Below are 13,346 nucleotides of genomic sequence, written 5' to 3'. Positions count from 1 at the left end.
TTCTGGAAAAATAGTTTTATTTTGTCTCTTGGCAGTTACCAGAGAAACAGCACCTACAACACCTATGTTGGGATGGGATACGTGATCCGAGGGATGGACAAAGCTCTGCAGGGTTTGTGCATGGGAGAGAAGAGGAGGATCACCGTCCCTCCTCACATGGCTTATGGTGAAGACGGAGTCGGTGAGTTTGCATTTGGGAGGATTAAAAACACACTTGGATGGAGAAAGAGACCACAAAGTGTTGCTTAAGTTCATAGCTCTGCCCTGGTTTTTGCTCATGCGGTAGGAGACATCATTCCAGGCTCAGCGGTGCTCGTCTTCGACATCCACGTCATCGATTTCCACAACCCCAAAGATCCCGTCGACGTCAAAGTTACCCACAAGCCCCAGGAATGCAGTGCGACCACCGAAGCGGACGATCTGATCCAATACCGTTATAACTGCTCGCTGATGGACGGCACCCTACTGTACTCCTCGTGAGCGCCCCCCGCTGTTCATTCTGCTGCACTGCATCCTGCCGCTTCATGCATGTAAATCACTACTGACACGTTTCAGTGGGTCTGGAACTGCAGATAACTTATTATGCATCCATGACAACAGCACGCATTCATGCATGACTCAAGGTTCTATTACTTTTCTGAGTTTTATTAAACCCTCTGAACCCCGAAACCCACCAACGAGTTTGAAAAGTTAAAAAATGATCAAAATGACAACATTTATACCAGCAGAAACTGTAAAAACAGAGAGCGAACTTATCGTGTAACGTGCACTTTTGCTTTAGTGTAATTTTGAGCATGAAATAATGTAACATGATCAAAACCACTCTATTCTACATTTTTTTATTTAAAAATTCTCCTGAAATAAACAGTTTGCGCTAGAAAAACAAAATTCAGACAGCTCGGCTGAACTGCAGGCTGTGTATACACGGAGTATGTAAACGAATGAAAAATGTTAATTGTAAAATATCGACAGTATGAAGAGCTAACCCTTCCTCCAGTTATGCTAACAATTGTGGATAATTTGAGAAGCATGCGTTTTGATTTGAGGTTTTTGGGTTTTTTCTGATTATTGTTTTTCATAATCTGTGGCTTTATAACTGTGTTATATTGCAGAAAATGGCATTTCCGGTCTCTTTAATTCTAGTTGTGGTTTATCTGTGTCCATAGAGGTGCAGGACTTTATATTGCAGTGAAAAATGAACCCACAGTGAGGAATAATATGGCGAAAGTACAAAAAAATAACGATTAACGTCGTGTAGATTGATTTTTGGACTCTTGGTTGTGTTCCTCGATAGTCAGTGTGCTGGTAAAAAAATCTAAATTCTCTGACTGCAGCTTCTTAAATTTGAATATTTCCTGGTTTGTTTCCTCCTTTGTGACATTTAACTAAATATCTTCTATATAATTTTTGACATTTAGCACAATTTTTCATGCAGAAGCTGCATGGAGTTCAGAGGGTTTACTGGATTTTATAAAATTCCTACTATTAAAAGTGTAAACTGGTGATGTTTCACTTTGCAGGGATCAGTTCAAGTCACCTTCAGTCACCACTCTGGGAGCGAATCAGGTGATTCTGGGTCTGGAGGAAGGTTTGAAAGGGATGTGTGTCGGAGAAAGAAGGGAAGTGATCGTCCCTCCACACTGGGGTCATGGAGACAGTGGAGGTCAGTCATCGTCGGTAATAATCAAATTCTTTTTCACACTGCTTTGAATCATGTTTTGCCTCCTTTGATCAGCTGGAGCAGTTCCAAGGAGTGCAGTGCTCTTCTTCGAACTGGAGTTGGTGGAGCTGCAGAAAGGTGTACCTGAAGGCTACATGTTTGTTTGGATCGGAGACGGACCTGATCCTCTTTTTCCAGCTATGGACCTCAATGGAGACAAAGAGGTTCCTCTAGAGGAGGTGAGCAGCCAAGATGAGTCTAGTGTAGCGACTGTTTTTTGAAAAACAACCAGTAAAACTCAATTTTCTTCCATCGTCTCCAGTTTTCAACCTTCATCAGGCTCCAAGTTAAAGAAGGAAAAGGTCGACTTCGGCCGGGAGTCGACGCCGACGGCATTATTAAGGACATGTTTAATAACCAGGACCGGAATAAAGACGGAAAAATCACAGAGGCTGAACTCAACGACGAACAAGTGAAGCGGGATGAGCTGTGAAGGACACATGTAGGTATTTGAGCGTTGTGCAGCTGTTCTGAAAAGGTTTCAGAAGTTGTTGAGGTTTTATTTAAGGCAGCAAGTTTACTGTTATTTCACACCAGCAGGCATTTTGGCTTGTTACAGTTGAGAATAAAACATTTTGCTGCTAAGAACATTAACAATGGCTGCTTTCTGTTTGAATGTCCATTCAAGTGAGCCAGCATTAACAATAACCAAAGCAGCTGCATGGATTGAAGGTGTCTTTACGTGTTTTTCCTGCTGTGACATGTCAAAGTGTAAACAGTGAAAAAGCAGTGGTGAAAATGTTCATCTTCAGTGTCGAGAAGTTTTTTTTTTTTATATGTGAAAGAGAAAAAAAATGGCTTGATCTGCTGAAAAAAGGTATGTTCACATCAAATTTTGCTACAAAGCATTTGGGCTGGGACCAAAATCCAGATTATTACCTACACACGTGGACAAAATTGTTGGTACCCCTCAGTTAAAGAAGGAAAAACCCACAATTCTCACTGAAATCACTTGAAACTCACAAAAGTAACAATAAATAAAAATGTATTGAAAATTAAATAATCAAAAACAGCCATTACTTTTGAATTGTTGATTAACATAATTATTTTAAAAAACAAACTAATGAAACAGGCCTGGACAAAAATGATGGTACCTCTATAAAAGATTGAAAACTATTTGACCAGAGTGACATGATTAACTCAGGTGTGTCATTTAATTGACATCACAGGTGTTTCCAAATTCATAATCAGTCAGTCTGCCTATTTAAAGGGAGACAAGTAGTCACCCTGCTGTTTGGTGAAAAGGTGTGTACCACACTGAACATGGACAACAGAAAGCGAAGGAGAGAATTGTCCCAGGACATCCGAAAAAAAATGATAGACAAACATCTTAAAGGTAAAGGCTATAAGACCATCTCTAAACAGCTTGAAGTTCCTGTGACAACAGTGGCTCATATTATTCAGAAGTTCAAGACCCACGGGACAGTAGCCAACCTCCCTGGACGTGACCGCAAGAGGAAAATTGATGACAAATTGAAGAGACGGATCGTTGGAATTGTATCCAAAGAGCCCAGAGCAACCTCCAAAGAAATTAAAGGTGAACTCCAAGGCCAAGGTACATCAGTGTCAGATCGCACCATTCGTCGTTGTTTGAGCCAAAGTGGACTTCATGGGAGACGACCAAGGAGGACACCACTGCTGAAAAAACTCATAAAAAAGCGAGACTGGAATTTGCAAAAATGCATGTTGACAAGCCACAAAGCTTCTGGGAGAATGTCCTTTGGACAGATGAGACCAAACTGGAGCTTTTGGTAAGGCACATCAACTCTATGTTCATAGACTCAAAAACCAAGCATACGAAGAAAAGAACACTGTCCCTACGGTGAAACATGGAGGAGGCTCAGTAATGTTTTGGGGCTGCTTTGCTGCATCTGGCACAGGGTGTCTTGAAAGTGTGCAAGGTACGATGAAATCTGAAGACTATCAAGGCATTCTGGAGAGAAATGTGCTGCCTAGTGTCAGAAAGCTTGGTCTCAGTCGCAGGTCATGGGTCTTCCAACAGGACAACGATTCAAAACACACAGCCAAAAACACCCAAGAATGGCTGAGAGAAAAGCGTTGGACTATTCTAAAGTGGCCTTCTATGAGCCCAGATCTGAATCCCATTGAACATATGTGGAAGGAGCTGAAACATGCCATTTGGAGAAGACACCCATCAAACCTGAGACAACTGGAGCTGTTTGCTCATGAGGAGTGGGCCAAAATACCTGTTGACAGCTGCAGAACGCTCATTGACAAATACAGAAATCGTTTAATTGCAGTGATTGCCTCAAAAGGTTGTGCAACAAAATATTAAGTTATGGGTACCATCATTTTTGTCCAGCCCTATTTCATTAGTTTGTTTTTTTTAAATAATTATGTTAATCAACAATTCAAAAATGATGGCTGATTTTGATTATTTAATTTTCAATAAATTTTTATTTATTGTTACTTTTGTGAGTTTCAAGTGATTTCAGTGAGAATTGTGGGTTTTTCCTTCTTTCACTGAGGGGTACCAACAATTTTGTCCACGTGTGTAAATACAGATCAGCCACAGCATTAAAACCACCTGATTGAGGCTCTTTGTCGTGTTCCTCGAGCAGCTAGTTGATATCTTGTATTGGTTTCAGTCATTTTTTAAGACCAAAAGTCTAAATTCTCTGATTGTGGCTTCTTAAATTTAATTTTTTTCTCATTTCTCTTCTCCTTTTGACATTAAACTGAATATCTTTGGGTTGTAGACAAATTTGACTCTTCAAAATAAAAGCCCACAAAGACGATCAATGTTATCATATCATTATTATTCATTTAGTTTTAATAATCCCTTCACTTGGAAGTGGTTTGGGAGGGACTCAGAAATTCTATCATAGGAGGTTATCTATTACAGTGTTGTGAAATGTAAAATAAACTTTTATAATAAAACAAAGTCAACTTTTTCTTCCTTCCACTAGTGTGTGCAAACTTGTACTTTTAAATGAGACTTCAGCTCAATGAGACGTGAAGAAGATCAGAAATGGATGAAAACATGATTTATTTCAGACAGATGAGAACATATGAAGAAATAATGAGTCTGGACAAGTAAAAAACCGGACTAAAAAGATCAGATATTAGATAAGATAATCAGATAGTCAGTGCCAGTCTTAAATGTTGTGAAATCTTAAAAGTTTTTAACAACCAGCCTCTGTTACAGTGCATAAAGTACAGCGAAGACTAAATCATAACAGGGTCTTGGTAATCTTTTCACACCTCTGAGGTAGCAGGTCTTACTCTTCGTTACCTCTCATCTAAATAGTTTTTATTTCTGTTTACCTGTTTTTCTTCTAAAATCAAATGTAATAGTCGCACTGTGGTGTTAGATAACAAATGCAACAGTGGAAATGTTGTATTTTTAACCAGTTTTCTGGTTAAAATTTGGTGGAAATCAGGTCTCAAAACCAGTGAAGTGCTGCCGTTTGTGTTGTGCGTTGTTCGTCTTTCCCTTTATCATCACATCCTATATGTAAACCAGAACAGTCTGACAAAACCAGTCTTCCCCCCAAGACAGAAAAAATAACACTTTACAGGTGCTTGACGGTGCAAGTTTGGCTGCCAAAACATACAGTTTTATGGTCCAAAAGCAGTTTGGACAAAGAAACAAAGGGGTGATGTGATGTTGGGGGGCTGGACTTGTGAAGAGTGTCACATGGACTCGATGTGTTTAGCTTTTAGTAAATAAAGAAATAAAAGATCATGACACATTCTCAGCTGGTTGTTAATAAGAATGTAGTTTGCACTTCTGAGCAGGATTTCCTCGGCCCTGCAGTGTCCGACGACCAGCAGACAGTTCACTTATTCCCGGTGAGGTAAAGCAGAACAGCATTCGGGACTTCCAGGGTTTCATCCTCCACCAACACAATGTCATATGAGTCCAAGTATGACTGCTTCCGCTCCTCCACCTGAGGAATAACAACACAGGTGAGAGGTGTTAGACTTAAGTTCTTCTCTTAGATGATAGATGTGAATGTATTTGGCATTAAGGCTGCAAAATGTGGCGTTTCTGCATTGATATTACAATGTGAATCAAGACAAATCAACTCGAATACATCACGCTGCCACTTTAATGCTTAAAAGAAAACTAAATGGAACATTAATCATGATTTTGGCTTTTTGCAGTTAAATGAACATAACTGATAGTGATGTTGACATTTCTAATGCTCCATTCATAGAAATAAAACAATGTAGAAAAAATTAATTGGGTTGAGCTTAAGTGAATCTGATGCTAGAACATCTTATTTCACTCTTTTTAAATACATTTTTGGTCTCCCGGTTGTCTGAGTTGCAGTAACTGAGTGGAGACTAGAGGCTTCTCTGCCCTCTCTTCTACTGTAGTTTTGAAATAACAAAAACTTGTCCAAACCAAACAAGGATTTCTGTAACATGACTTTGAGTCCGCAGTGACTCAAAATATGTCTAAAATGAATTAAAACTTGTCCAAAAGGACTCAGAATTTGTAGATGATCACAGTTAAAGTTAAATTAAGTGGAGACTAGAGGCTTCTCTGTGTACAACACACTAGCTAGTTTCTCCTACAGCCTGAAATTCCAAGTTTTGTCCAGAAACTAATCAAAACTTGTCCAACATGACTCTAAATTTTTCAAATATGAGTTAAAACTTGTCAAAAATATCTTGGAACTTTTCCCACATGACTCAAAATGACAAACATCTGTCCATAGCAACCTAAAATTAGTCCAGAATGACTCAAAAGTTGTCTAAAGCAACATAGAATTTGTTGATTTTGACAGTTAAAGTCATACTAAGTAAATCCGACATTAACATGCCTCATTTCACTCTCTTGAAAGTAGCATTTGGTCTCTTTGGTGCTGCAGTAACTGAGTGGAGACTAGAAGATTCTCTGTGTTCAGTCGATTAGTCAACTTCTACTGTAGCCTGCATGTGAAGCATTTAAGGAACATCCGTAAATTATAGCATCCATTGAAAAGCAGATGTTTATCAAGTGAGGAGTTTTGTGTACATGTCAAGCAAATTATTTTACGCCTTATTTTGATGCAGATTTGCACATTAGCAGGAGTCAATGAAAAATATTGATCTAATTAATAATCCTGATTTAGTTTTTGGCCATAATTGTGCAGTCCTAGTAAGATGTGTGGAATTATTTTACTACAGAAGGGATGATGTTGACCAAAAACAGGTTTTCTGTCATTGCTGCTGCTAAGTCTGTGTAATTACCTTTATGACGAGTGCAAAGGCAGATCTGATTCCATCGAAAGCAAAAACTATTACAATGCTTTTATCAGGATTACGCCATATGAGGAAAGTAATTTCACAGCTTTTTAAAAGTAATTTTTTACTGTCCATGAAGATGCACTTCCCTGCAGAACCCCAGTCTTTCTAGAAAAGATGCATTCTTTCAAAATTTGCATAATCTAGAGACAATTCCTGCATTTTTTAATGTTACAGACAATCACAATATCACATTTTATCCAGTGTTGTGCAGCCCTAATTTGACAGCCATTAAAAACTGTTATCTAAGTCATTTTGGTGAACATGAGAGCGGATGCTTTTTCGTACCTTGTCATTGAGGTACCCGATCTTGAGGATGTTCTCCATGTCCTGAACTCCATCAGCCATGTTCAGATCTCCCAGAGAGTCTCCCATCAGCAGAACATTGGGCCGAGTTCTCAGCTCCTGGAAGTGTCCGGTGTTCAGCAGCGCTCCTTCTCTTTTATTGTAGATGTGGATCAGCTCTCCTTTGAAAGCCTTCAGCAGCCCCTGCTCAAAGAGATCGAATCAAATCATCTTTTAAACTCTTTCTGTGGGAGGAAAACTGCAGTTTGTGGTTGTAGCTACTCACAGTCTCGTCGAAGTCCATGTAGTTGGAGAAGACTTTGACGTTGGAGTGGAAGACGCCGGCCTGACGGATCACCTCCTCCAGGATGTCTCCGATTCCAGCAGAGAAGATGAGCAGAGGGATGCTGTGTTCGTACAGGTGGTTGAAGAAGAGCTGATAGCCTTCCCTGTTAGAACACCCGCTAGTTATTAAATATCTGCTGTTTAGTTTAAACACTCAAACTACCAAATGGATTTTCTTGTACCTCAGCATGGCCTCAGACTCCCGAACTGCCACCTCCAACATGTCCTTCTTAATCTTCTCCTGGACCAGGAGTTCATGAGCTTTAGTCCACCTGGGAGAAGATTTTTGCTTGAAACTTTTTCATAACAAACTCTGGATATTTAAAATTGTGTCTGTGAACTTTTAGATCAATATCTCAAGTACTATTCCAGATACTTTTAAAAATATTCGACCGACGACCCATTATTAGCAAGATTTTGAATGACAACAACTCAGGAACTAAATGACGTTATATCCCTGAATTTAAAAATGTATCTGCATTTTCTGAACCATTTTGATTTGATTTGGTTTAGGCGATGCAAAAATACTTTTGTTCTTGTGGTACAACTTGTCGTACCTGCCGAATTAGTTTTAAAAGCTCAACAAACATAACTTTTCTTTTTGTGACCAAGTGTTCATTTTAGTAAGTATTTTATAGATTTTCTTTTTATTATGGTGACATGCAGCTACCTACACACGTGGACAAAATTGTTGGTACCCCTCAGTTAAAGAAGGAAAAACCCACAATTCTCACTGAAATCACTTGAAACTCACAAAAGTAACAATAAATAAAAATTTATTGAAAATTAAATAATCAAAAACAGCCATTACTTTTGAATTGTTGATTAACATAATTATTTAAAAAAACAAACTAATGAAACAGGCCTGGACAAAAATGATGGTACCTCTATAAAAGATTGAAAACTATTTGACCAGAGTGACATGATTAACTCAGGTGTGTCATTTAATTGACATCACAGGTGTTTCCAAACTCATAATCAGTCAGTCTGCCTATTTAAAGGGAGACAAGTAGTCACCCTGCTGTTTGGTGAAAAGGTGTGTACCACACTGAACATGGACAACAGAAAGCGAAGGAGAGAATTGTCCCAGGACATCGGAAAAAAAATTATAGACAAACATCTTAAAGGTAAAGGCTATAAGACCATCTCTAAACAGCTTGAAGTTCCTGTGACAACAGTGGCTCATATTATTCAGAAGTTCAAGACCCACGGGACAGTAGCCAACCTCCCTGGACGTGGCCGCAAGAGGAAAATTGATGACAAATTGAAGAGACGGATCGTTGGAATTGTATCCAAAGAGCCCAGACCAACCTCCAAAGAAATTAAAGGTGAACTCCAAGGCCAAGGTACATCAGTGTCAGATCGCACCATTCGTCGTTGTTTGAGCCAAAGTGGACTTCATGGGAGACGACCAAGGAGGACATCACTGCTGAAAAAAACTCATAAAAAAGCCAGACTGGAATTTGCAAAAATGCATGTTGACAAGCCACAAAGCTTCTGGGAGAATGTCCTTTGGACAGATGAGACCAAACTGGAGCTTTTTGGTAAGGCACATCAACTCTATGTTCATAGACTCAAAAACCAAGCATACGAAGAAAAGAACACTGTCCCTACGGTGAAACATGGAGGAGGCTCAGTAATGTTTTGGGGCTGCTTTGCTGCATCTGGCACAGGGTGTCTTGAAAGTGTGCAAGGTACGATGAAATCTGAAGACTATCAAGGCATTCTGGAGAGAAATGTGCTGCCTAGTGTCAGAAAGCTTGGTCTCAGTCGCAGGTCATGGGTCTTCCAACAGGACAACGATCCAAAACACACAGCCAAAAACACCCAAGAATGGCTGAGAGAAAAGCGTTGGACTATTCTAAAGTGGCCTTCTATGAGCCCAGATCTGAATCCCATTGAACATATGTGGAAGGAGCTGAAACATGCCATTTGGAGAAGACACCCATCAAACCTGAGACAACTGGAGCTGTTTGCTCATGAGGAGTGGGCCAAAATACCTGTTGACAGCTGCAGAACGCTCATTGACAAATACAGAAATCGTTTAATTGCAGTGATTGCCTCAAAAGGTTGTGCAACAAAATATTAAGTTATGGGTACCATCATTTGTGTCCAGCCCTATTTCATTAGTTTGTTTTTTTAAATAATTATGTTAATCAACAATTCAAAAGTGATGGCTGATTTTGATTATTTAATTTTCAATAAATTTTTGTTTATTGTTACTTTTGTGAGTTTCAAGTGATTTCAGTGAGAATTGTGGGTTTTTCCTTCTTTAACTGAGGGGTACCAACAATTTTGTCCACGTGTGTAGTTCAGAAACTATCACTAGCTGACTTCAGAATTACCATTATTTTGTTCATGTACTTAAAGATGGGACTTTTCATCATGGCTTAATTGTTTTTTCATATTTCAACTCGCCCCTTGTGAGAAATTATTTGATCTATTTGTGCAATATTATAGGTAGATTTCAAATCAATGACATGATGAGAAATAGCAGTGAAAATTTCAGGCTTTTGTCTTTAATAGTTCTTGAGATACTGACGTTCAAAACAGCCTTAAATTTCAATGCGAGGAAAAACCTGCTGAAAGTGAAGTCAAAGGGAATTTTTTTTTTTAAATATCTGGAAAATGATCAATATATCCAGCTAAAATTTTGCAAATATCTTTACAAATGTCCATATTTTATGCTACAAAAATGTTGAGCAAATCAGTAAATTTTTGTTAGATACTCACCACTCCACCATTAGCGGCAGCTTCTCCTCTACTGACCGCGTGGAGTCGATCTCGATGGGATAGTACGTGTTTAGAAGCTCCTTAAGCTGAAGAAAATAGGACAGAGTGAACTTCTCCAGCCAGTAAACATCTAACAGTTATATTTAAACCCAGTTAGCCTCTGAGATGCTCCAGACAGACCTTCAGAGGAAACTTTACGATCAGATTAGACGACAGGACTCTTATTTTGCATTAGGTTACAATAATGAAAAAATCCTGCCAATCTTATAAAATTTGCAGTATTTTCTCCTCATAATACTTTTCATATATTCCTCACTGCAGATATAAAAACTGAAAATAAGATTTAGCAGAGGTAGAATCATTTAAATGTCTGCCTTACTGATGGATAAGCTGAAAGCCACAGATCAGTTTAGTTTGTCTGTTGTAGATTTCTGTTTCTCCTGTCAGCCACTAGATGGCAGACGTGATCAGTGCAGGGACGAGATGGATAAATGAAGTATAGATGCTGCGAGTAAGATGTGTTGCTGTTGAAAAAAAGTTTTGCAGAAAGTAGCTTTTAAGATTTATAAAGTGGATAAAATGCAATACTTCTCATATCTCAGCTTTGGTTTTCATGTAGAGGAAAACTCCAAATGAGAACAGTTGATTGTTTCCAGAGAAAATTTGTCCCGAAGTTGAAACTTGCATCTTATTTTGCACTAAAGTTTGTCCTGTTGTAGTGTTTATTAGTAAAATAACTACATTAAACAATAAGGCTGAAGAATTATTCTAAGTCAAAACTGGAATTTAAACTGATGCAATTAGTTTTTACTACAATATCATCAACTGTAAGACCATCTTTAAGACAATATGCTGATGCACAAAGTGTTGTCTGAGCCCACTTAATGAAAATAGTCCTGCTTCTGCACTGCAGCATCCTTCCTACCTGTTCTTTGCAGTCATTGGAGATGAGTTTGCTGTTGTCAAGAATATCTGCGAATGAAGAACACAAAATGATGTAGACATGAAAAATGTAGCTAAACCCAACTACATCTAACTCGTACTTACTGTGACAGGTCGGGCATCTTTTCCGTTATATGCAAATCTTGTTAGGGTCATATCAAAATCTGAGATCACCTGGATGAAAGAGATAAATTGTATTAACATCAGTCTATAATATATTTATGGTGTTGATTGTGTTTCTGAGAGCCATCAGGTTACCTGCAGAGTGTTAGAACCAGCCTTCTGCATCGACTGCAGGATCTCCTGAACCCTCTGAGGGTCCCTCATACACACCGAGGGGTTGGACAGCTCTGGAATCTGTGCAGGTGTGACGATAAAACCAGGAGTTAAACGGTTAGTGTCACAGCAACAATAATGCAAACACAACTCCTGAAATCTGCTGTCAGACTCCGTGTTGCGTTGAACAAACAATGGAGAATGTTGCCTTGTTTTCTTTGATTTTAGCCGTAAAAATCATACAGCAGCCGCATCCAAACGGTGTCCTCACTGAGAGATTTAAACCATCAGCACCATCACATCAGTCCATACGGTTTTATTTTAAGCAAATATTGCTTCCTCTGAACAGTTATTCTCAGTTGCATGAGGATTACTACAGCGAGTGTTTCAGTTTTGCTCCTTTAGTGCAATAATGTTTGCAGTAGTGGCAAGACCGCATGCACAGAACTGAGGTAATCATTACAGTAAATGAAGAAAACATCAGCCAAAAAACACTATATATCATCCTCAGCCAGTGTATTACAGTAGATAATTTGATTGAAGAAAAAAAAAAATTCTTTGATTGTCTTGTGGACAAAACTAGACATTTGTCATTGTGGACTTTTGGAAACTCTGATGGACTTTTTTTCGCCATTTTGATTAGAATCGAGCAGACAGTCTACAATGAAATAATCATTAGTCGCAACCCTAATTTAATGTATGATAGGAATACTTTCTAAAACCTAACTCAAATGCTGATGACATTAAAGCATTAATGACGTTTTTTTCATCAGACTTAAGTAGTTGCATCCAAATGACCAAAAGTTACAGAAAGTATGCAAATAAAAATGAGAATGCTCTGGCTTCTTCCTTGTACAGTCTGACTGTTTAGGTTTGATCAGCCACAAACGCAACAAGATAAACAGAGTTTAATTTCTGCTACAACATTAAAAACAGAGAAATTATCTGCAGCACCTTTTTTTCAGAAATAGAGCTTTTGTTTATCTTAACATAGAACAGTATGCACAATTTTAACTTCTATGAGCCCTACACTCACTAAACAAACGCTCCTCCTCCTCATAAATCCAAGTTTAACCCCTAAATAACACAACATGTGATTGAAGTTTTGAAGAACTTAGTAACTTTCAGGCAGTAAACAGACTCCAGCTGGACAGGTGTGAGCTAACCTGGCAGGTGTTAGCATCAAGCTAAATAACAATATTAACCAACTAATTTCTGTATCGCTGCACAGCATTAGTTAGTGTAAAAACTCTGTCAATGCGATGGAATAACAGATAATCTGTAGTTCTGTGATAAACTGAGATGATCTAAAGTAGTCAACAAAGAGAAGCAGCAGCTAGCTACACTTCAGCAGAGCTAGCTTTAGCCTGTTAGTACACAAGTTCACTGGTGTCGAGTTTTTATCTTTATCGTGTTTGTTGTATCTTTAAAACATTTCTGAATAATATTACCATTTTCCCGAAAAGTACTGCAGATCCGTGGAGGTTATTTTGTCATCAGCTGTGTGTCTTGTTTGATTTTTATCGCTTCTAAGTGAACGACAGATTCATCTGTTAGCTAGAGCTGCCCTGCTGCCTTCCGAGACCGTCGGAAATGTCACAATTTTTCCACGTTGCACTTAAATTTAAAAATAAATAGGTAAACACTACTTTCTGATGCAGCTTAAATAACTAAAAAGTGAAGTTGAGTAAAACGTAGGAATGTAGACTGTCTCAATAAGGTACAATTAAAGGTACGTAAGTAGAGTTTTTAAAATTACGAGCCTATGTGAAAGATTGGAAGGCAT

General features: G+C 38.5%; 2 protein-coding genes across 3 annotated transcripts in view; one reads left to right on the top strand and one right to left on the bottom strand.

The window, feature by feature from the left end:
- fkbp10a (FKBP prolyl isomerase 10a) overlaps positions 1–4,862 on the top strand; it is a 20,544-nt gene extending 15,682 nt beyond the window's left edge. The window contains exons 7-11 of one of the 2 annotated variants that reach the window (XM_051941208.1): positions 36–181; positions 287–476; positions 1,521–1,663; positions 1,736–1,899; positions 1,983–4,862. In XM_051941208.1, the coding sequence (XP_051797168.1) occupies positions 36–181; positions 287–476; positions 1,521–1,663; positions 1,736–1,899; positions 1,983–2,153 (814 nt within the window). In that variant the 3' untranslated portion in view covers positions 2,154–4,862. Of the gene's footprint in view, positions 1–35; positions 182–286; positions 531–1,520; positions 1,664–1,735; positions 1,900–1,982 lie in introns of those variants that run through there. The other variant, XR_007938712.1, reaches the window with a different exon arrangement.
- LOC110950815 (cytosolic 5'-nucleotidase 3) lies at positions 4,714–13,346 on the bottom strand. The gene is given in 10 exon segments (XM_022193604.2): positions 4,714–5,634; positions 7,268–7,468; positions 7,551–7,713; positions 7,792–7,881; positions 10,343–10,428; positions 11,268–11,314; positions 11,390–11,410; positions 11,413–11,458; positions 11,543–11,641; positions 13,012–13,346. Coding segments are annotated over 10 exon segments (867 nt in total). The 5' UTR covers positions 13,015–13,346; the 3' UTR covers positions 4,714–5,523.

This window comes from Acanthochromis polyacanthus, chromosome 21 (assembly GCF_021347895.1).
Source record: "Acanthochromis polyacanthus isolate Apoly-LR-REF ecotype Palm Island chromosome 21, KAUST_Apoly_ChrSc, whole genome shotgun sequence".
NCBI classification, from domain to species: Eukaryota; Metazoa; Chordata; class Actinopteri; family Pomacentridae; genus Acanthochromis; species Acanthochromis polyacanthus.
The sequence above is the reverse complement of the archived record's forward strand: the minus strand, read 5'-3'. Positions and strand labels throughout refer to the sequence as shown.